The sequence below is a fragment of the Atractosteus spatula genome, chromosome 8, assembly GCF_055471065.1.
Source record: "Atractosteus spatula isolate fAtrSpa1 chromosome 8, fAtrSpa1.hap1, whole genome shotgun sequence".
Lineage (NCBI taxonomy): Eukaryota > Metazoa > Chordata > Actinopteri > Semionotiformes > Lepisosteidae > Atractosteus > Atractosteus spatula.
Window position 1 is genome coordinate 34,366,710 of NC_142713.1, and position 22,784 is coordinate 34,389,493.

Consider the following 22,784-nt stretch of genomic DNA (forward strand, 5'->3'; position numbering starts at 1 on the left):
GGCCCTAACTTTGAAGGATCAAAGCAAATTCTTATTTTTTCCCAGAATTTGTTCCAGAATTAAGCTGGAAAAATGCTTATAATGCACTGTAACTACAGTCCAAAAGTCGTTTCATATTAGAAACATTTTTCTTTTTTTCTTTCTGCTTAAAGTGGTTTGAAAAGCCTTTTTGTGCACAAACTATGTTCAATACAGAAACCTGTTGCTTATATATAGACTTCCATGGAATGCAAATGCTATATTTAATTGGTTATATTTAAAGCTGAGCTTTAAAAAAAGCTACATGGAAAAATAACAACAAAAGAATGTCTGCTGACAAATTATTAAATGTTTGTCATTAGCCATCTGGCCAAGTCTGTAAAACTGGAGATGCCACTGGTAGCATCAGCCTGTATTTGACATGCGCAGCTGAACCATACAAATTGTGTGTTAGCTTAACCAGGCTGACCACTTTTACATCATGCAACTGTCATGTCTGATGATTCTGATTGACAGATTGAAATGGAAAGTTAAAATAAATGTGCCAGAGCCAGTAGAGTTCAATCGGTTTTATATAATCATGCACTTTAAACCTTAAGGTTGACTACAGAATTCAAGCTTGCTTATTGCATTCATTCTGAGGGATTATTAAGTTCCATTTTAGAAGGAGAAAAATTTAAATAACTTCAAGTGTAGCAGTGGAATATACAGTATCACTGCATTTCATTGGTTTATAATGCACATTTTACTTTTCTCTTGTTCCTTTTTAGAAAAAAAAGTTAGCAATTCTGAGAAAAATGCATTTAACTTAAGGTAATTTAATGCTTTTCTAGTGGTAGTAGAAAATGCTAATCATTGTATAGACACTGAAAATAGAAAACTGCATTTCATGTACAGTATGTATATCAGTTTATAAATATATGGCAATTGCAATGTTGCTGTCAATTACTACTTTGTGTGGAACCAATAAACTAGTATTTAATACACTTGCTATCTGTACATTTTCAGAACTGAACAGTTTATGTGCAGTATATTGTAACCAAAGAGGTTTGATCTACTGTTAGATGTACTGAAAGCAAAAATGGGTATGTAAATGTAAAACTGTACTGTTTGTCAGCTGAAGTTTTACTCCATCCCTACCTGGACTACCTTTTACAGTATAGAAAATCACAGTGCTGACAAAGAAATATTTTGACAACTTGAAATTAATAGTTAAAGTATGCCAGACAATAGAAGACAATATCTTCACCTTTGCCTTCTTTACTTATGACAAAAATAATTTGTAATTAAAAACATTTCAATGCAGATGGAGGCAAAATAATAAAAACCTTATTACTTTTTCCAACCTGTTTTGTGAGACATAGCCAGTCACTTCTTTGTTTTGAAGACTTTTTATTACAGTCTCTTCAGTTAAGATTTTATGTTACTAAATCTTTTTATTTACAAAGGGAATTCAGTGTTCATCAATATTTCTTAGTCATATCTTACTTTTACACAGATCATTTTAAGGGGTTCTTACATATTTTTTAGTATTATATGAAATAGTCTTAGTTTTAAGGATCCCCAAATGCTTTAAGAAAACTTGATCACTTTGTTAAAATGTGCATTCTAATTTTAAATTATTACATACAGATCCAGCCATTCAGAATGCGCAAGGGATACCGCAGTAGTTCACAGTTCAGTGTCTGTGGGGTACTGCAGCTTTTTAGAAATAAGTTTTGTGACTGCACTACTTTGTAAAACTGCCAGGTGGAGCAGTGGAAGCTTAATGTGATGTGTGGAACATTTGGGCTGTCACCAGAAAACGCCTGGTTTCGAATCCCGGTCAATGCTGAAGAACAATCTTTTTCCAATTATAGAATTTAAGTTGTATACTGTTTAGACCTTGATTAATTTTAAACTGTGTATTACAGCATATTAAATAATAAACTAATTAAAAAGTATATTTTATAAAAGCAAGATTGCCCAGTTAGATGTATAATAAATAGTTTATTATTATACTGTAGCTTGTGAATGTGATGTGCCTCTTCCAGGTTTACATCCACATAGAGAAAATCCAAAGGTAAATTTTGGTAGCTGAAAATAAAACCAGTAGTATAACGTAATACATACCTAATGTACACATAGTAGATGGTAGTTGTAGCTAAATATAAAAAGTACACAATAGTATTCCACTTTCTTCATAAATATTTTATTCAAACAATCTTTAACTTGGTGACTTACAGTGGGTTATAGTTTTAACATGCTTGTTCTAACATTATAAAGTTTATATACTGTACTTCATAAAACATTATAATGTTTTATCTTTTTCTAAGAATACATAGTAAGAACCCCACTTGCTGCTATTGTAAAAAAAAAAGTTATAGTGATTTAAAACCACTTGATAGTAATATTAATTTGGAACCGTATAACTAAGCAGCTAAAATATCAGAAGTGGATGTTTTAGAAACATTATATGAAACAAAACTTTTATTGTTCTTCTAGTGGTAATGGACATGAAATACTCATCGACTGTAATGTAGCACGCTGCACCCAGGCAGTTCAAAGCCCAATCAAAGCATTACTCTTGGTTTCATAACTTACATAGCCGAATATATAAAAGTACACTATTATAGCTTGTTGTTAAAGCAATGTGCCTCTTTCAGGTTTACATCTAAATTGAGAAGATTTATATTTTGTCTTAATCCAAATTTCAGAAAACTGTAATCGGCCAACAATTTAACTTTAAATTTAAAAATTACAGTACTGCACAGTCCAAAGACTTACTCGGAGGTTGTTTCTGGCAACAAATGTATGAGTGTGTGTATCTGGATGAATTATTATAAGTGATGGTTTCATGATTAAGCATTTCTCCAGGTAATTAAGTTAAACAAAGGAGGGAAGGGTTATTTTTACAATTGGTAGTAACTGGAGAACAGCTTATTAATATGTTGAAACTGTACCATGAAAGTGAAGACAGATGTGTTACACCTTTAAGTGAGCCAGCAACTGTTTACTATGTTGAGACAATGGTGTGTGGCTCTGCAGGAATTTTTCTGTAAATTGCAGGGTTATAGAGGTGACACATTGTATATCGCCTATTTTTATATTTGTAAAAAAAACATTCCAATTTAAATGCAATGTGGAATATATTATTAATAATATTAATAATGAATGACCACAGACAAGCTGTAAACTGAAGAGTTATAGAGAAGACACACTGAGTCTTGTCTTTTCAGCTTGGAATTAACCTTTAGAGCGATCCTTTTAGCTATATTTTTTACATAGCTGAATGTGTAAAAATAGTTTGTTGCAAAAATGATGTGCCTCTTTCAGGTTTACATCATCATTAAGAAAACCTATATTTTGTCTTAATACAAATTTCAGCAATGAAAAATTTAACTTTAAATTTTGATTAAGAAAAATATTTCACACATACTGCACTGTAGTGGCTTTGAAACCATACAGTATCATACTGTTTATACAATATATTTATACAGTATAAAAACACATTTCCGTGTGCACAGGTACTAGATATTGTTGAAATAAAAACTGTGAAATTGTTCATAAATTGCGAATAACACAAAGTTATTGACATCTGAAACATTGTGTCTCATAAATAGGTGTTTTAATAAGAAAACGGAGGTTATGAAAACTGGAGAAAACAAATAACTCTGAAAAAGATACAAGAAGTTTGAAATTATTATTAAATATTAAATTAATACCGTTAATAATAATCAGATACATTATTATAGTTTCAGTGTACAGTACTTTACAGCTTGGCTACTATTTAAATATTCAAACATCTATTTTATCTCACTATCTCTTTTACTGCTTTGTACTGTAGCTAGTAATATATTTCATGTGTGCTCCCATTTCAATTAATCATACACCAGATACACTGCTATGTAAAAGTAAATCCAACACATTATATATACATACTAACAAAGCAAAACAACATCCACCAGTTTGCATCTGCTGGTTTAGGCTCCAAGGGAGCAGATCATCTACACTAGGCTGTTTAAAGGTACCTGCACAGAATCAATGCTTTCTCATGTTAGGGGCTTATTTTAGAAAAGAGCCTGCTCTCTTGCCACAAGAGCAGATCAGTTTGGAACTGGGTTTGGCTGTAGGATCACTTTGCATTAAACATAGTTTTTTTGTATTTGTACTGTATGTCATATGCTTATTCAGTACTGTAAATATTTTGTCAGCTGGTGTATCCTGCACGTTGTTTTATGGGAGGGGACATCATTAAAACATCATTGCACTGAAATGCTTCTTTTGGCTTGATTATCATTTCTAGCATGCAAGGTCCCTTTTTTATGCTTTGAATTAAGTTAACTTCACCAATGTCTACCCACACCAAACACTGGGGTGTTACAGTACCTTAAACATATTTTGCATCCCAGAAGTTTCCATCTTTTGTTTGGAACACCAATGCGGCACACTGTGTTGTACATGTAAAATGCCTTTAGGCTTCTTAAACATTGTAGCTGTACAGTATGAGAAGCCACATTCTTATAGCCTTTTTAAAAATTGGTTTGAGTGGAAATGTAAACATGTATAATGTATTGCATGCAGGTAGTAAAAATGGGAAATTCTGAGCTAGAAGAGGCTACGTATGACATTTTATTTAGGTCTTCTAGACAATGTGGGGAAGTAATTAAAAAAGCAATTATACATAATTAAAAATGCCAAGATGGTTAAAAGCACAGAATTTAAATCAAGAGATTAAAATTGTATAACTCACTAGTATGGCCTCACTTATAATAACTTGTATAATTGTACTTACTATGTTGTAGAAAAAATATTGCTGCTGTGGAATCAGCCCAGAGAAGAGAAACAAGACACATTCAGGGGCTCAAAATAATGTCCTACACTGAAAGGCTCAATGAACTGAATCCTCTCAGTCTTAAACAGAAAAGACTATGAGAGCACCTGAAACAAGTATTCAAAATCCACAGCAGCATTGACAAAGCCAACCCATCAGATTTCTTCAGATGAACAGAGAAACACCAAGCAGAGGGCACAAATGGAAACTACTGTATGTGGACGTGAGTTTAGAAATGAGAATAGGAGACACTTCTTTACCCAAATGGCTGAGAGAGTATGGGACAATTTACTCAACCATGTTGTTGAAGCCAGTTTTTGGTTTCTTTCGAGGAACAGCTGGATGAGAACTACTCAATTATTTATTACTAAACAGCTAGATGGGCCAAATCGTCCCCTCTTGTTTGTAACCTATCTTATGTTCTAAATCATTGGTAATATATATAACAATTAGATGTGTTGTTTATTTATTTAAACAGGACAGGACAATGCATCGAATGTCAAGTGAAGATTGCCCAGAGCTGAACTGTCCGGAATCTGAACAGATTAATCTCAGTGACAGATGCTGTAAAGTTTGCAAAGGTATGATTTTAATTTGGTTTAAGTACAATAATAATAAGCTTGGAAGTTGAGAGAACGAAACATTAAAAAAAGGTTTAAATATCTATCACTTTGGTTTACTCATTTTAGCAGAGATTTATTGCACACTCGGGACTAGAATGGAATATACAGTATTTGCCCCCAGAAATGGATGGTATTGCAGCATATCTTTACTTTTGTTACTGGATTTTCTAATCCCAGAAAACATTTGATAGTTTTACCAAAATTAACTACATTAACATTTTCTGAAAAATTTACAGAGATCTGGAAAATTAAAAGTGAAAATTAGCATACTTTATTGAATTCTTCAGTCTTTAATATTTTTATTTTGTACTTCATTAACAATCATGTTTGAATGTTAATGACATTGACATTTTCCTGTATATATAAACATATATATCATATATACCTCTGTATATACAGTATATATTTATTTTAATTGTGCTTTACTTTTAGAAAGTCTTGCCAAAGCTGATACTAAAGAATATCAAACTGTATTTATTGTATTTAATGTAACAGTTGCTGAGCATATACGAGGATGTGATGTCTGGAGATATTAGAATGGTTATATTATAGATTCCAGCTGTATTTTGTTAAAAAAATGTTTTTCTAAGCAAATTCAGGATTGCTTCTAAAGGACTTTGAAATTCCAAGTGCATTGGACTAGAAGTTGGACCACAACCAATTGTGCTTTAATTCAGACCAAATCACTAGTATTTCCTGCATTTGTTCTGAAGCGAATGAAGAAAAAATGACAAAATTAAAAACTTCATTATTTTCAGTGGGGAAATAATTACATTTAGAAAACTTTGACATCAATAAAAATAATAGAGTACCATCTGGTTAATGGCTGCTGCTACAATTTTATTTTTATCTTATTGATGAACAAAACTGGATGATATTCCATGAATCTCTGTCTCTAATTACTGACTTTGTACATTAAATCTTACCTCATTGACCTTAGTCCTAATGTCACAATGTCACAGAATAACCTACGTAATATACTTAGCATTCTTTTTAGTAGATGCTGTTGAGAACAGAAGGGTTTAAAATATTCTATTATGGCTCCCATCTCAAACTGTCAATCAAATGTGTGAGAAAGCAATTATTTAAATTGGATGGATGAAAGGACAGATGAAATTTCTAAGATGAAAAGAAGCCCATATGTGGCCTTTGGTTATGTTAAATTGATTGTCAATTTAAGCAGGTTCATACATGAAGAAGTACCTTCTAAGAACCTGTATATGAGATGTGAGAAAAGAAAGAAGTTACAACAATCTGCAGAGTTTTATACCAAAGCTTCTTATGAGTTTAATGAATATACTGTATGTACCAAACAGTACATTCTAAATCTCAAAAGCACATTCTTTGAAAAGTGCACTGTATATAATGTACTTTACTATATACACAATGTAATATGTGATGAGTATGTGATAAATCATGTCATAAAATGGAAAAAGTTTTTAATGTAGCATTTAAAATTTATACTTATTTAGGTTTTTTAAAAAAGTGAAATCTTTGATATGATCTTAGGGATGAATAAAACAGAATAGTAGCACATGTGGCAGGTAAAGTGTGCTGGATTCTTTCGAGGTATATGCTAGGTAATGCAGGGTCAAACCATTAAATGTTATTGTGAGAATAGAGAGAAAACATAATTGGAACAAAGAGATCAATAGCTTAAAATGTACGTACTGATTTTTTTAGGAAACTGGCTGCCATTGTAATAGCCTAATTGTGATAAACTAAAAGTTTAAAGGATGTTTGATGAAAGTGTGCATTTTTATTAAACATCATGTTTTTGATTATATTTTTGTCCATATTTTTTACAAACCATCAAATGTTGATGACAGTTACATTTAGAATAAAGAATAACTCTGAAGATCTGGAACAATATCATCACAGAATGAAGGACAGTTTAAGGAATTTAGGTTTTTAAATGTCAATTATGAAATTATATGTTTGTTTTGCAGGTCATTATTTCATTTGCATTTTTGTTTCTCCAACACTTACAAGCATTATAAAAAAGACATACTAATCATAATATAGAAGGACAATCCAATCAAGAACCAAAGGTGTTGTACAGTAGTTACTTAATCTGTTGAGCGTAACTAAATCACAACACTTTTTTCATTTTTGTAGGTAGACTACAATGAAATCCAAATTATATAAAGTTTTAGAAAAGGAAAAAAAGTGTTACATTTAAGAAACGTAACTTAACCAAGAGCTTATGTCCATATTGCTTTTTTGTAGTGTTGCAAGGCCCAGCTGCCTTAGTCACAGTGCCTATTCCTTTCTGTGAAGGCTGCAGGTGGCCACCCAGGCTGATGATTGATTTATTAGTTTAACAATGACAGAAATGCAGCCACATTCTCATGCTGGTCAATCACTCAGTCAGGCCACCTGAGTGCACTTGGGGTGGGGGAAGGGGAGAACAAAATGTTAGAAACACAAGTTGAAATGTCCTGGATGAAAGTTATTTCCTAACAAACACACAAATTAAAATACATGAACTATCACAACTTTTGCACTGCAGATATTTGGACATACCTTTATTTACTTTGTTCATAGAGAGGCTTCTGTCAGTAAAAAATGAGATGTACTACTCTCCTAAAATAATCTGGTGATGATACAAATAATATTTGGGTTATATCCAAAAGAATATTCGCAAAGGTCTTTTAACTGTGTGAAGTCCATTATATCAAAGTAAATGATGTTGTTCAATATTTTTAATTTACATTAAAATGCTAAAAATGTAAAACAAAATATCAGGAGTGTCAACAATCATTCTGATCACTTCTGTGAAATACAGTACTATTATTATAAATAATTAAGTCCTTGTTTTCATATTAGATTTGTTTGTAGAGAACAAGAAAATATGCACTGCAAACTTCATTTTTGGACAACCATGCTTAAAAAGATACATTAAAAGAATTAAAAAAGATGAAGTACTTAGCAGTTTCCTGTGTTGTTGATGTAGCACTTTCCATGCTCATTTAAACATTAAATTAGAAATTTCACTTATACATTTATATGTGATGTGCTTATATAGATTTCCAATAAGAACACAGTGATTTTGTGACCATTGAAGATCTTTAGTTATTATTGCTTTATCTTTCCCTGAATGTTAGGTCATGACTTCTGTGCTGAAGGCCACAGCTGTATGGAAAACTCAGAGTGTGTTAATCTGGAAGCTGGGGCCTGTTGTAGCTGCAAGGATGGATTCCGGGCACTTCGTGAAGATAATGCCTATTGTGAAGGTAAAGTAACCGATTGCACACACTAAAATGCACATTACTTACAGGTACAGTTTAATCTGTTAAAATTCTAAGAAGAAAATGAGCAGTTCAGTTTAAAAAATGTCAGTGTAGGAGTACACATTGTAAGAGTTACTTAAACATGTTATTGTATATTTGTGATGTGCAAAGTGAGAGTCTTTCTTATGAAGATGGAGGCTAAGGAATGATAATTTTGTTATCTCTTGGTAGAAAACGCATGGCAGTTGTGTTCGGCCCTAGCTGTGGACATTCCACAATGTTTTACGTGACACTGAATAATATAAAATACTGTATTATGGGTGCTAAATAGATAATTGCAGATTATTAGTTTTTACATCTAAGCTCAGCAACTCATGGTGAGCTGAGTAGCAAAATAATAATTATTGTCCCATTGGATACCAAACAGATGACAATGGATTAGAAAGATTAATAGAAGCAGGGCATGAAGGTGACGATAGGGAGAGGACCGGTCAAAAATATGATTTGCAGCGAGGATAGCCGCCGCTTTTGCCGAAAAGGTTTTGTGGCATTCTTTAAAAAAAAACACCGTAACAAATAGAAAGATCAGCAATACAATACATGTAATGTGCCAATTCATGGCACCATAGAGAATTGACAGAGCACATGGTATCTGTATAAATAGAGAACTTTAAAATTAATTCACCAAGGGTTATGCTCTCGAGAAGGTGTGGTTTGTGGAATTTAAGACTAATGGCACAGTCACCACAGTCCACTACATGGGGATCAATAAATTCAGAGCTAGATAAGAGGAGAGACAGAAGATTGACATCTTTACCTTCCAGAATCTGACGGCTCAGATGAGGAGCAAGAGTATAATAACGAATGGTAGCTGAAGCTTGAGAGTCAGAGGCTGTAGCTGTGCTTAGGGTGAAATATGATACAGGGGTGGGAAGAGGAATACTGGAGATGAGAAGGCCTGAAGCTGGAAGCGGAGCTGAACGGAAGGATTTTTCAGTTTTAAGAAAATGGGAATGAATGTCTGCTGTAAAATGTGAAAGGGAATCAAGAATCTGGGAAATTTGTTGAGAGATGATATCAGCCAAAGAGCTTGGCAGCTGTGCAGCAGGAGTAGAAGGCAGAATCATTGAGGCAAGAGAAGCAGAAAGAGCAGTCCGTTTTGTAGAAGCTAGAGTTGGTGAAACCATAGCTGAGAAAGAAGAAGGGAGAACCGGTTATGCCGAGATAGATGACATAAATGTCTAAATGGTTCAACTGAGGTTGTACGGGGATTTGAGGAGCTTGGAGAGAGGCCAGTCCTTGTAAAAAAGACAAGCCGGTGTAACTTTCGTAGTGCGAAAGCATTTAGAGAAGCTGGATAGGGGAAACAAAAATGTCAGCAACTGGTGAGAGAGGGGGATTTAATTGAATCCTGGGTAGTCAACATGGTGAAACAGCAGAAAAGGAACAGGGAGGAAAGTTGTCTTTTTTCCATTATTGACAGCCATCAACTTCTTTAAAATCCTCAAGAAGCTGATGGCCATCCAAGGACAACAGAGAATTAGACAGCAGAGCAACATTATTAAGGTTTTGGCACTTAGAACTCAAGAGACTTGAGCTCAGAACTTTAGATGTGAATATTAGTGTGGATAGTTTTTACATATGAATAGAGATAAATATATAATTGAAGTGCCTTACAGAAGGAGGCACTAAAAGGAAGAGGAGGAGCTCCACCTGCTCCCCCCCAGAAACATGCGTTTATAAAATCTGCAGTTTATGCTGGATAATGTGGAAGCAGTGATCATACCTAGACAGTGCAATAAGGGAAAAAAACACAAATAATCTAACAGAGAAAGGAACGATAAAGAAAAAAAAATTAACACAATTGTAACAGCACAGACTTGTTCTTAACTCAATCAAGGGGATAATGATATATTGGTTCATTTCACATTTTATTCTTTTTTGCACCTGATACTCCAAAAATAAGTACTTTGTGACTTTGATGACAATCATCTTTCGAGAAATAAGATATTGTTTTACGCCTATATAGAGAAAAAAAATAACTCTGTCAATGCAGCTTGTTTTTGCTATTTTTCAATTAAATTGAAAGGCATTTTTCACATTTTTAAGAAAATATTATTTTAATTTTACATTTTATGAATTTTAGTAATTCCTTGAATATTGTGTGTAATGTTTCAACTGAAAGGATCTTACTGTGCTCAACATGGAGAAGGAAATCCACTCCATCCACAACTGAAGTGCAGCACTTGTCTCTGTGCCAAGTGGTTGCTATTCATTTCCAGCAGCTCACTTAGCAGGAAATAAAATGGAGAAATTGGAAATTACCTCACCAATTAAACTGAGACTAAAATTTAAGTAGACCACAGTGTCTTGCATAAGTAATCAGACCCTTGCACAAATTCACAATTCAATAAATATTCATTTTAATAAATACACCTTTGTCTACAAGGTACTGTACCTCAATCAAGTAGTGAATTTCAAGCAAATATTCAACCATGAAGAACAAGGAGCTTTCTACAGTAAATACCTCAGGGATTTGTTATAACAGCCCAGTTATATAAAGGCACAGGTCAGGAGAAGGATATGAAAATATTTCAAGGACCCATAATACCTTTTTGAGCATGGTGGAGTGGGAGGCACCCATACACACAATGGATCAGGTTATGCGATCAGGCTATCTCTCCAAATTGAGCGGTTGGGCAAGGAGGAAACTGGTTAGGTTAGAGTTTAATGACTGAAATGGGTCAAGAATATTCCAGTTATTCCACAAAGAAGGCTTGTATGAAACCGGAAAAAAAAATCTCAAAACTTCAACGGGGTTTGCAACAAAGCTCTTATGTGATGTTGCAAACGTGATAAAAAGATTTGTGGTCAGACAAGACTTTGGTATGGATGCAAAGCATTTGAAGTACAACCCAAAGTAGTCCATCACTTAGTCAACACCATCCCTACCAAGCAAGAGGGTAATAGAATTATGTTGTAGTAGCACTTTTCATCAGCAGGAACTAGGACGTCTGTCAAGATTCATGGAGACATAGACGTGATCATAGATCAAAGTACGGGCAAATCCTAGAGGAAAACCTGCTTCAGATTTAAAACTGGGACAGAAAGTCACCTTCCAGTAGGACAGTGATGCAAAGCACACAGCCAAAGCAACACTTGAGCAGTTTGAAAAGAAAGTAAATATCATTCACTGGCCCAGTAAAAGTCCTCACTTGAATCCTCTGGAGAATCTGTGGAAAGACTTGAAAACTGCTGTCCATATGTGGATGTGATTCTCTAACAACTTCAGGCAGCTTGAGGAAATCTCCAAGAAAATGAACAAAATTGCTCCAAACCAGTGTAGTGTACAAACGTGGCAGAGACTCATAACTGTAATTGCTGACAAAGGTGCTTCCACTAAATATTGAGCTCATGGGTCTGCATACTTTACATATGCTATCATAAAACATATATTAGTTTTTTGGTGATGGTTACTTCTTACACTTAGAAGTCTTGAGTTCGATGCTACTGTACATGTTTCTAATAAAGTATTAAGATAAAAAAATACATATGCATAATTTTAATTTAATAAAATACAACATCACAGGAAGAGTTTGAATACTTTGCAAAACATTTTAATTTAGTAAATCTGACATGCAAATTATTCAGGAAAGTGTGGTTATCACTTACAAAATTTTACACTGGCTCTTTAATGACAACAGGTTTAGATTCACCCAAAGGAATAGTTTCAGTAGAAAACATTCTAATTTTTCATGCACAACAGATGGTAACCATGAAGTCATCATACCTTAATCCATGCATTTGTATGTAAAGCACTTTAATTGTATAATAAGGCAATGTGAAGCTCCCGCCATGTCACATGTAAAAAGGTTTGATTGTACATGTGCTGGAGATGATTGTGTAAAGTTCTTGTTACATTGTGTGCTGTTGTGAAGTTCGTACTGTACACTGGCATCCCTCAAGAAATAGCTGTATAAAATCATCATGTCATAACAGTAGCTAGTCACAATGGAACACGTTCGTTGAGCCAAATGGCTTAATCTTATTTGTATCCTTACTTAGGTAATTGAACATCTGTAGCTTACACTGAGAGTGTTTTTTTTCCCTTTGAACCTTTAAAACCTTATGAGACATAAATGCATTATACTGTACCTAAATAATAGTGACTAGCGCTCTGGTGCTTAGGCTTAAAAAGCCCACCCCTACTGTATACAGTACAGTATATACAGTAGGTCTCTCGGTTGTCATTATAATTGAACATTTCTTACTACATGCATTAGTTAAAATAAAATAAATGATACAAAATGAGACAGTTTCATGGATGGCAACAATTGCTATATATTGGTATTTAATTTGTTTTGCTGTTAATGATGCTTTGTAATCCTTGAGAATGAACTAGTTAAAGATTTCTGCAATAAAATGTTTCAAATTTTGTTTCTGCTGTAATACATTGTCATGACATTTGTGCAACAATTTAAAGCTTCTTGCATGAACTTTAATCTAAATTATTACCTGTATGGATGAAACTCAATAAATTTATTTTGCAGAAAATAAATAGACGTATATACCTTTATTTATACTTTTAAAAATCACTATTGGTGAATGGAACAATTACAAAAAAGGTGAAAAATAATAACCAAGATTATTTTTCCTAAATCATCTTGCTGTGATAACATTTTTGATGGTTCAATCATTGCTGTTTTGATATTAGCAAATTTGGATTCTGTATTGGATCCCCGGAAAGGGAAACTTCATTTTAGGGATCCTCAAAATATTTTGTTAAGTAAATCAGTAATGTATTAAATGATCTTTTTTAAAAACAATTTGGGGTTCAAGCTGAAAGTTCTTTTTTTAGTAAGAGAGCTTGTTAAAGTCTTTATGACAGCTCCTATTATCAAGATTCTCCTGAAATATATTCAAACCATCTTTGAAGGTCAGCTAGTTATCCATCATCATTTTAGTTGCTAGCATTCAGAACACACTTCAATTCCAGAAGCTTTAAAACTGCTGGTACTTTTTCCCTAACTGTATATAAATTCACATAATGTCCTACAAAACATTTTGTTTCTGTTGTCCTTGAGTAGATCAATAGCTTTCTTGCCCAACTTTCTTATTGGTATTGGTGAATACAGTAGAATATTGCCGACTATTTGTTTGAAATACAAGTTTTTAACATGCCTTTAGGTCAGCAGTTGCCCCAGGTAATTAAAGTCTTAGTGTGTGTGCTTAATTAAAGATGCTATCAGTCTCTTGGCATATACTAATAGTACACTTTGTTCTACCCCGAGCTTTTGTCATCAAGGTTAAACTGCTTAAACTGCTGGCTCATGCAACAGAGATTGATTTTGACCTACAGTATACGTGAGTCAGATCAATGTTTTTTTTTTATCCAAGGGTAGTTTATGGTATTCCTAAAAAGAAAGCAAAACATTTTGGCATTCATTTCTTTCAAGCAATATTTTTGATTAGAACCTGGAGATGTTTTTTTTTTAAATATGAAGTCATCTCAGAGCTAAATATAGACTATGAAATCATCTATGTTTAAATTTTTTATAAATGCAGTGGTAGGGAAGAGACTCTAGGGACTGCTTATCTCAGTAAGTAAAAGCAATTTACTGTCAAAAAAGTACTGAATCTGAGTTACTGACTCTTAGGAATTCTGTATAGAATTTTTTTTTTGTGCCGGTAAAAGTTTCTCAGCTCAATTAGAAATGTCACCAGTACAATAAGTATTAGATAGTAGGCAGTATTAGATAAGCTCTGCAACACTTATACTTTTTGTGTGATCAGAATTGGACTTTTAATCATAAACAATAAAATGCTTTAAGAACAGACAAGCCCCGCTTTATAAGAATTAATACATCTTTACCAGGAATTTTTATAAGAAAAGAACATACTGCGTCATATATTGAATTGTCTTTTTTACATTGTTTGTAACATGGGTGAAAAATGCACAACAAAAATTGCTTATATAAACTTACTAATTAGTCTATAATAAAACTTGATCAGTCCTCCTAATATTTTCTTGCTAAGTGGATTAAGCTGTTTACACATGATAGTAACAATGGCAGTTAGATATAGTAAGACATGTATGCATCCCACTGTATACATACTGCTAATAAGATACCATATGAATTTTTATATACAGTATTCTGTATCTGGGCTTTGATAAAAACTTCTTGCAGCTACATTTGAATTCTGGGGCATATAGCATGGTCTCCTTTCTGGCACATTTATAGAATGGTGCAGGTGCTCGCTTGAGTTAAAATTCATCAGGAAAACCACATTTAAATTTTAGTTGACAACCTTTATGGATGTTCTAAAAATTGAGAAAGAACCTCTGGTGATAACAGTAGTTAGAATTTTGCACAGTGTTTGCAGACATCTTATTATGGCTGTTCAGAATTATACAGTGTTCATCTGTGCGGTTTGGACTTGGGCCAACACAGTTAGGAATGTCTGAGATGGGCGGTATGTGGTGTCAGATGATTGCCGGTCCTTTTCATTGGGAATTCCAAGTTCAGACTTGGTTATAGTGTTATAGTCTTTATATAACATGTAGAACATGTAGAATGTATGTTAGCATTATTTTGTCATGATAGATACAGTATGTGTTTTTCTGAATCAAGATTAAGAGAGGGATAGACCTCCATCTTATCCAAGATGGCTCAAATTGATTGTTGAAGACGTTCAAGTAGGTGGGTGTGTCCACATGCATAGGCTACAAGGGAACAGGTAAAGGTTTATTCCATGGTAAAAGGAAAAAAAAGAGACACAATGTATTGCCTCTGAAGCCTTTTTCATACGTGTTTCCCCAGTTTCACAGAACAATCCTATTTTTTTCTGTTCTTTCATGCAGTAATGAGGACTGTATATTATTCCTTTCATGTGTCAATGTGCTCCTTTGGGCTATTATTATGTGATTTTAAAAGGATATACAATAGTTTTATAAAGAGGGAATAGAGCTTCATATTCAGTACTTGATAGATGCCACAAAAATAGACAAAAGGAATAGTTAGACAAAGTCCGAAGCTATTGATGAAATGCAGAAAATACCAGAAATTATTTACAGCTTTTTTAAAGACTATTGACACTGTGACATACCCATGGGCGTGTCATTAAGGGATCTTTAAATATGGGTGGATCTAGGCCAACAAACAACCAAACACGCAGCTGTAAGGCTCAAAAACATCCTAGTGCCCTTATTTACAGTGCAAGGAAACTGCACCACCAAATAAACCAAAAACCTAAGCTCTTTTGAGCTCCTGACTACACTTCTTGAAATCCTTAACTATCATTGCCAAGCAGCTACACTGCTTACCGCTTCAACAAACAATACCAATGTCTCCCCTGAGACTCTTCTTCAAACTTTCAACTGTTCAACAGTTTTTTCCCCAAAACACACAGATTCTTTCTATCCTTTTTTTTCCTTCTGCTGCTGGCAAGTAGGGTACACAGGGGTTCTGTCTACTGCACCCTCAGATAACAAACAAACCACTCTCACCGACTGACAATGAAAGCTCCCTCTTCCTGTCTTTTTGAAAGAGTCACCTGATCAGTTAACTGCCTGCAACTGGTCAGGTGACAGAGCAGTGGCTCACCCCCCCCCAGAAGAATCTAGGGAATGCGGGTTGTGCTCTCACTACACATTTACTGCTCTGTGTGCTAATTTATTAAATAAATGGTTTTTAATCCTCTTCAAAGAGTTATTTATCCACTTATAGAAAACAAGAAGAGGTACTATGGCAACAGCATTGCCTTTAGGATATAATAGATTTTTTTTCTGAAAATATGATGGTAATAGCTTACAATTCTTTAAGATCTCAGGGAAGAATATGCCACACAATTCTAGTCTTTAGAGTGGATCTGCATTTTTGACAGAGGAAAAGCGTCACTTCTCAATATTAATCTCTTTAAATATGTTATCTGATATTAATATTTCTTTAATAAAAGTAATTTATTTTTCTTACTATGAATAGTGAAGTCTCACATGCATAGTTCTGTTAATATACTTTATAATCTGAAATTCATGAACAAAGCTCTAATAAAAATCTTATATACACAAGAAGTCCATTCAAACCATCATACTCATTGATAAGAAATTACAAAATTTCTGGTTTCCTGCAAATGTTGTGAAAATATAAAATATCTGAATTTCAAGTTACTTGTACATGGTTGCTACATTCTGTGATTGTGAGATTCACTGACTCTTAACAATTCATATAATCTTCAATTAGACACTACAATTTTGTTATGTAGGCAGCACAAATAAAGGTTTTTGGAACTCCTAATTTGCATAAGATCATATCTCCCTTTATAATATTTCTACCTCCATGTGCAACATGAATTCAACTGAGGAAATTCAGAAAGGGAAATAAGTACTATGGTAATCTGGATGTTTTTAAAGACAACTATTAGCAGTAAAATGTGGACAGTCTCTGGAGGCTATTATTTTACAGATCTGTAAGTAACTGGAACTATAAAACAGAATAGAAATGAAAGAAGAGGTGATATCACAGAAAGAAGCATGCTATTATGTTTACAGGTTTCTTTTAGAGTATTATTTTTAGAGTAATATTCATGTGAAATACATTCCAAAATCACATTCAGAATATCTAATTTATTTGTAGTTAATTACCTAGTTCTAATCTAGATAAACTACAAATCTAAAAGATAATCTAAGTTATCTAATTATTATTATCTAATTAATTATTATTTAGTTAATGTTTTAAACTGCAACACATTTTAACATTTTGTTATGAGATATAATGTCTTATCATCTCCTAATATCTTCTGATTCTGGTTCTCTTTCCATACTCATCCTTCTTGATCTCAGTGCTACCTTTGACACTTTTGACCATAACATCTTACTTTCTCGTCTCGAGACTGTGTTTGGAGTTTCTGACACTGCCCTCAAATGGTTTAAATCTTACCTCACTGATCGCTGTCACTTTGTCTCTCTCAATGGGTACAGGTCTGAAATTGGTCTTGTCAAGTCTGGTGTCCCCCAGGGCTCAATACTGGGCCCCTTGCTCTTCAACATTTACATGTTCCCACTTGGTCAGCTTTTAAGATCACATGGCCTCAGCATTCATTTTTACGCTGATGATACTCAAATATACATCCATACCAAACCTGACACTGATGTGGCTGTCTCTATTCTATCTAATTGCATCTCTGACATAAAAATTTGGATGACTCAAAACTTCCTTCATCTTAACTGCGACAAGACTGAAGTCATGCTTATTGGTACCCCCCATCAACTTCGTAAAGCCAGTCCTGTAACCCTATCTGTAGATGGCTCTGTACTTGAGCTTCAATCAAAATTGAAAAACCTTGGGGTTATATTCGATTCTGGCTTAACATTCAACCCACATGTGCAGCATACTGTCAAAACATCCTTTTTTCACCTTAGAAATATCGCAAGACTACGCCCTATGCTATCATTAACTGTAGCTGAAAAGCTGATCAACATATTTGTATTCTCTCGAATTGACTACTGCAATGCTCTACTCGCTGGGGTATCTAAATCTACTCTGACCAAAAATGCAGTATGTCCAAAATTCAGCAGCCAGAATCCTGAACAGGTCTAGTGCAAGTGTTCACATTACTCCTATCCTGGAGTCCTTGCACTGGCTTCCGGTCAAATTCCACGTAGACTTTAAAATCCTCATGCTCACCTATAAGGCTCTGCATGGCTTGGCACCTCAATATCTGTCTGAACTATTATCGCCCTACTCCCCACCTCGCAACCTCCGCTCTTCAAATTCTGCCCTCCTTACTGTCCGCCAAGCCCGTCTACATTGTATGGTGGCAGGGCCTTCTCCTGTTATGCCCCCAAGCTCTGGAACTCTTTGCCCAAGGATATCAGAGAGTCACCTTCTCTAAACTCCTTCAAATCCAGACTCAAAACCCTCTTCTTCGGAAAAGCCTTTACTTAACTGGTTCCATTCTTCACCCCTCTGCTCTTCTTAGTACCACCTTCCACGGTCTCCTCTATTGTTATTGTTGTATTGTTGTAATTGTAATTGTGTCTTATCTTGTGTATTCTTCTTATTTATTGTTGTATTCTTCTTATTTATTGTTATTGTCATCCTATAAAGCACTTTGAGAAGTCACCTTTAAAGGTGCTATATAAAATAAAATGTATTATTATTATTATTATTATTATTATTATTATTATCATTATCATAGAATAGATCAGGAATATTTTTGAATATCACACTTTTATTGTTATAGTAGCATCCTAGCATAGGGAATAAACCCATAAGAAATTCCTTTGATCATTCCCTCATGTACATGACCACAGGTTTGGCACAAATCACTGAATTACTGAAACATTTTAGTTGCAGAGCTCAAATATATAGAATGTAAGTTGTGTTTATAGTTTAGTATTTTGTTTATTTTGTTCTGTTGCCTGTTGCACATGGAATGAAATTATATGGACTTATGAGTATTGTAAATGTGGGGCAATTTTGCTTTGCTGCTTTACAGAATTTCTGAATTTCTGCCAGTGTATGCTTTGCACTTGATTTGTTCTTGAATGTCAACATAGCAGACAAAAGAAGTTAGATTTGATTTTTGCTTTCTAAATTATGTGAAATACATACATTCCAAAATCTTTGTATATTTGAATACTTTCAGGTGCATTACAAAATATTGTACAATTCTGCACTCACAGGTAACTGTTTATGTAAATATTTTTAAATCGAAAGCCACTAAATGAGTAAAGATGATTGCAGTGATATGTTGCACAATTGTTTCAACATTTGTACAGTATTATTATTTCACATATGTACTTTAACTGAAGAAATTAAGGCCTTTGTAATTTTCACTGTACCCTGAAATTCACAGAAAAAAGCAGACCCCTTTTCCTGTGTTATGTGCATAGTATTGCTTATGTGCCTGTTTTGAATGTACAAGCAAGCAGTTTAGAGTTTACAGCATGCAGTAAAATACATTAAAATTAATTTTTAATGTCATGGCACATTGAATTTCTACCTGTTTGGTGAGTTTATTCATCCCATTTGTTGTCTTCTTTACTGTGGGTGTGATGTGATTCTTGAATACTACAGAATTTATTGCAAATAAAAGCCCATGATGAGATACTGATAATACATTTGAGACGTACATTACATTTGGCATATTACTGTTACAATAGACAAGTTTATTTTCTTCATACATTTTTGTATTAAGGTACAGCAATAATGCAAGACAATTTCAATGAACTCAAGCAATTTGGAATTAAACATTTTTTAAAATTTTATATGTAGTTTTTCTTTCTTTTCTCATGGTTCAGTGCTTTCTGATTTTTTGCTACCATTTACATTTCCCAATTTTTTCATATTCAAGTCCACTTTTCACAACAAAGTATTGTTCCTGGGTCTATCAAGAAATAGTAGTTGCCTCTAGTAATTGTCTGCTAAATCAGAAATACCTTTATCTGTTGTTAGGGGTAACTCTCCACCCCAAAATAAGACTTCAAGGATGCTTAAGGAATAGGAATTTGAAATAATAGTCTTCTTCCATAAAAACTAAAAGTGTCTGCAGTTAAATGTATTGTGATGTTCTTGTCACACCGGTGAATATCTGAATTTCTTCATAACTCTGCAATAACAGTGAACACAAAATATCCTAAAAAGTTCTTGCAATAGATTTTTAAGGCATGACAAATCGAAATAAAGAATTCTGTGAAATGAGAGCATGAAAAATATTATTTCCCTCTCTTCTGTGTGATGCAGGCATCAGCTCCATTTGGACATACTCTACATGAAGGATTATTATTGACATTTACTTAAAAGACAACAGATGGATACTACTTCTACTTAACACATCTATTATTATCTATTATCCATCTCAAGGAATAGAAAATGATATAAAATAATGTTTCTTAAGATGTAATTATTTGCATATGTATTCATTTTTTACTGTAATCACACATTTATTATAGTTCTAAAAAAGCAACTCTCTTCCCATTTGAAAACATCAAAGGTTTTGTGCCTCTTGGTGACAAAGTTGAATAAAAATCAGTTAAAAGAAAGTGGTTAAGGGATTACTGCTGTATTTGCTTTACAATACTTTATCTGTCATTTATCTTGTCAATAACAAGAATCGCATTTTCTACTGATTATTAAAATGCATTGTGCTTTGACCTCGTATATTTTTCACTTCTTATCTCCATGACAACTAGCTTCAGTGATGTATAACCTTGCTCTAGAGTTGTCCAGATTAAACAATCCATTTTAGTTGAAGATATCCATGATGTTAGGGTAAAAGGCATTTTAAACAAATGGTTTTGTACCATAAACAGTAGTATGCTTTTTGTAGGTTGTTTCGTTGCAAGCTGGTTTCCTGTGGTATAAATACGTAATTACCTCATAGTGAAAATGAATTGTGTAGTCTTACATACAGTACTGTTTAACAACATACCAACACTGAAGGGAATACAACAAGGGGTGTTTCTTTATGAATGATTATAGAGGGATATCAATAAACGTATTTTCTTTGATCTGGAATGCCCAGTTATTCTTCCTGTAAACTGATGTTTTCAACAATAATATCTTTCACTTTATTTAAATCAGTGAGTGATTAATAATTTTCATCCATCCACTTTTCAATAACCACTCATTGAAAGTATACTGTAGGTCACGGTAAACTGAAGCTTAACCTGGCGGACAATGGACACGAGGCAGAATACACCCTGGACTCTAAAACTAGTTAATCACTGAATGTTTAATAATTTACTAATAATTTAATGTAATACTTTAATGCCATAATGTTGATATTTCATAGGATTTATTTATCTGTATTTTAAAAATATTTATTATTCTGGTTTATTAAAAAATTCCAAAATTTCAGGTGAATTGTTTTTCACCTATAGTACACTTTTGTAATATAAAAATGAGTTTAACATAAATGTTTGGAATTCATATGACATACTGTTCTCAAAATAGCACTGGCAGTTTAGTACACAACATGCTTCTCACCTCCACTGTGGCTATATTGCACACATCACATTCTTCTCTTCCTACACACTACAAACTGTGCTGCTACAGCAAATGTTCCAATTGACAAGTTCAGAATAAAGATAAGTGAGTGCTATGAACTTTTTGTCAATAAAAAGTTTTCAAAACTATGTTCTTGTGTATCCATGTACAAACTCTTTATACAGTAACTAAAAACAAAATATTACATATTTAAAATAGTATAAAATGTTCTAGGGTTCCTAATTAAATTGTATCTCTTTATTTACTTTTCAAAGCACTAATTTGTATTTACATAAATGGTCTGTTCAAGACAATTCATGGCAGTTACTGTATATACTGTAGCGCATTCGCCCGGCTCTGCGGCCGAAGAGCGCCTGGCTGGGGTACGCGGCGAGGGGAAGGAGGGGAGTAGTAGTGGTCAGGGCGGGGATCAGGAAAACCGCTGACCAGTGCAGCTGATCCACTGTGAAACGGGCGTAGTCTGGGGAGATTGCCCGTTTTCATGTAAATAGTTCCCTGGTTTCACACCCCTGTGTGTCGCTCTCTCTCTCTCTCACTCTGGCGCTTGCTCGTTCTCTCTCCCGCTCTGTCTGTCATTTTCTCTGCTGGCGCGCGGGCGCAGGTGTGCTGTGCTGGCTGTACCGAAGTTTAATAAAAGTGCTGTTTTCTCTACTCAACAAGTGTCTGAGTCACTGAGTCTGTCCTCGCCGAACCCGAATTCGCTACAATACGTTTATTTTGAATTCAGTGTATTTCAGTGCTTAAAATTGTGGGGATCCTGTTGGGCTGGCATAATTTCAGTGCTGGGATAAATTTATCATATTTCTTTGGATTTTGTTTCATCTACAGTTTTTGCTAAAGGCAGTATAGAATTTAAATGATGCAAGTATCACAACAACTTACTTTGTGACAATTGAGAAGTCTATGCCATCTGTTATGTTAGACTCTGGCTCACTGTAACCCTGCACTGGACTAAGTTGTAATTGAAATGAATAGAACATCGGATAATTAGCTTAATATATTGTATTAGAGGCTGCTAAATTGCTAATATTGCTAGTACTGTATTTTAAAGAGTCTAATGGAACTCCTGAGTGTCTTCATCAGGCATGATATGTGCCATCTAATTCATACTTTTCTGGCAGCTTGA

The 22,784-nt window shown here is 34.0% G+C and overlaps 1 protein-coding gene across 1 annotated transcript in view; it reads left to right on the forward strand.

Annotated features, from left to right (window-relative positions):
* LOC148829498 (protein kinase C-binding protein NELL2-like) overlaps positions 1–22,784 on the forward strand; it is a 145,988-nt gene that overhangs the window by 30,321 nt on the left and 92,883 nt on the right. Inside the window, exons 11-12 of the mRNA XM_088922767.1 lie at positions 5,271–5,373; positions 8,523–8,651. Of these exons, the coding sequence (XP_088778893.1) occupies positions 5,271–5,373; positions 8,523–8,651 (232 nt within the window). The remainder of the gene's footprint in view (positions 1–5,270; positions 5,374–8,522; positions 8,652–22,784) is intronic.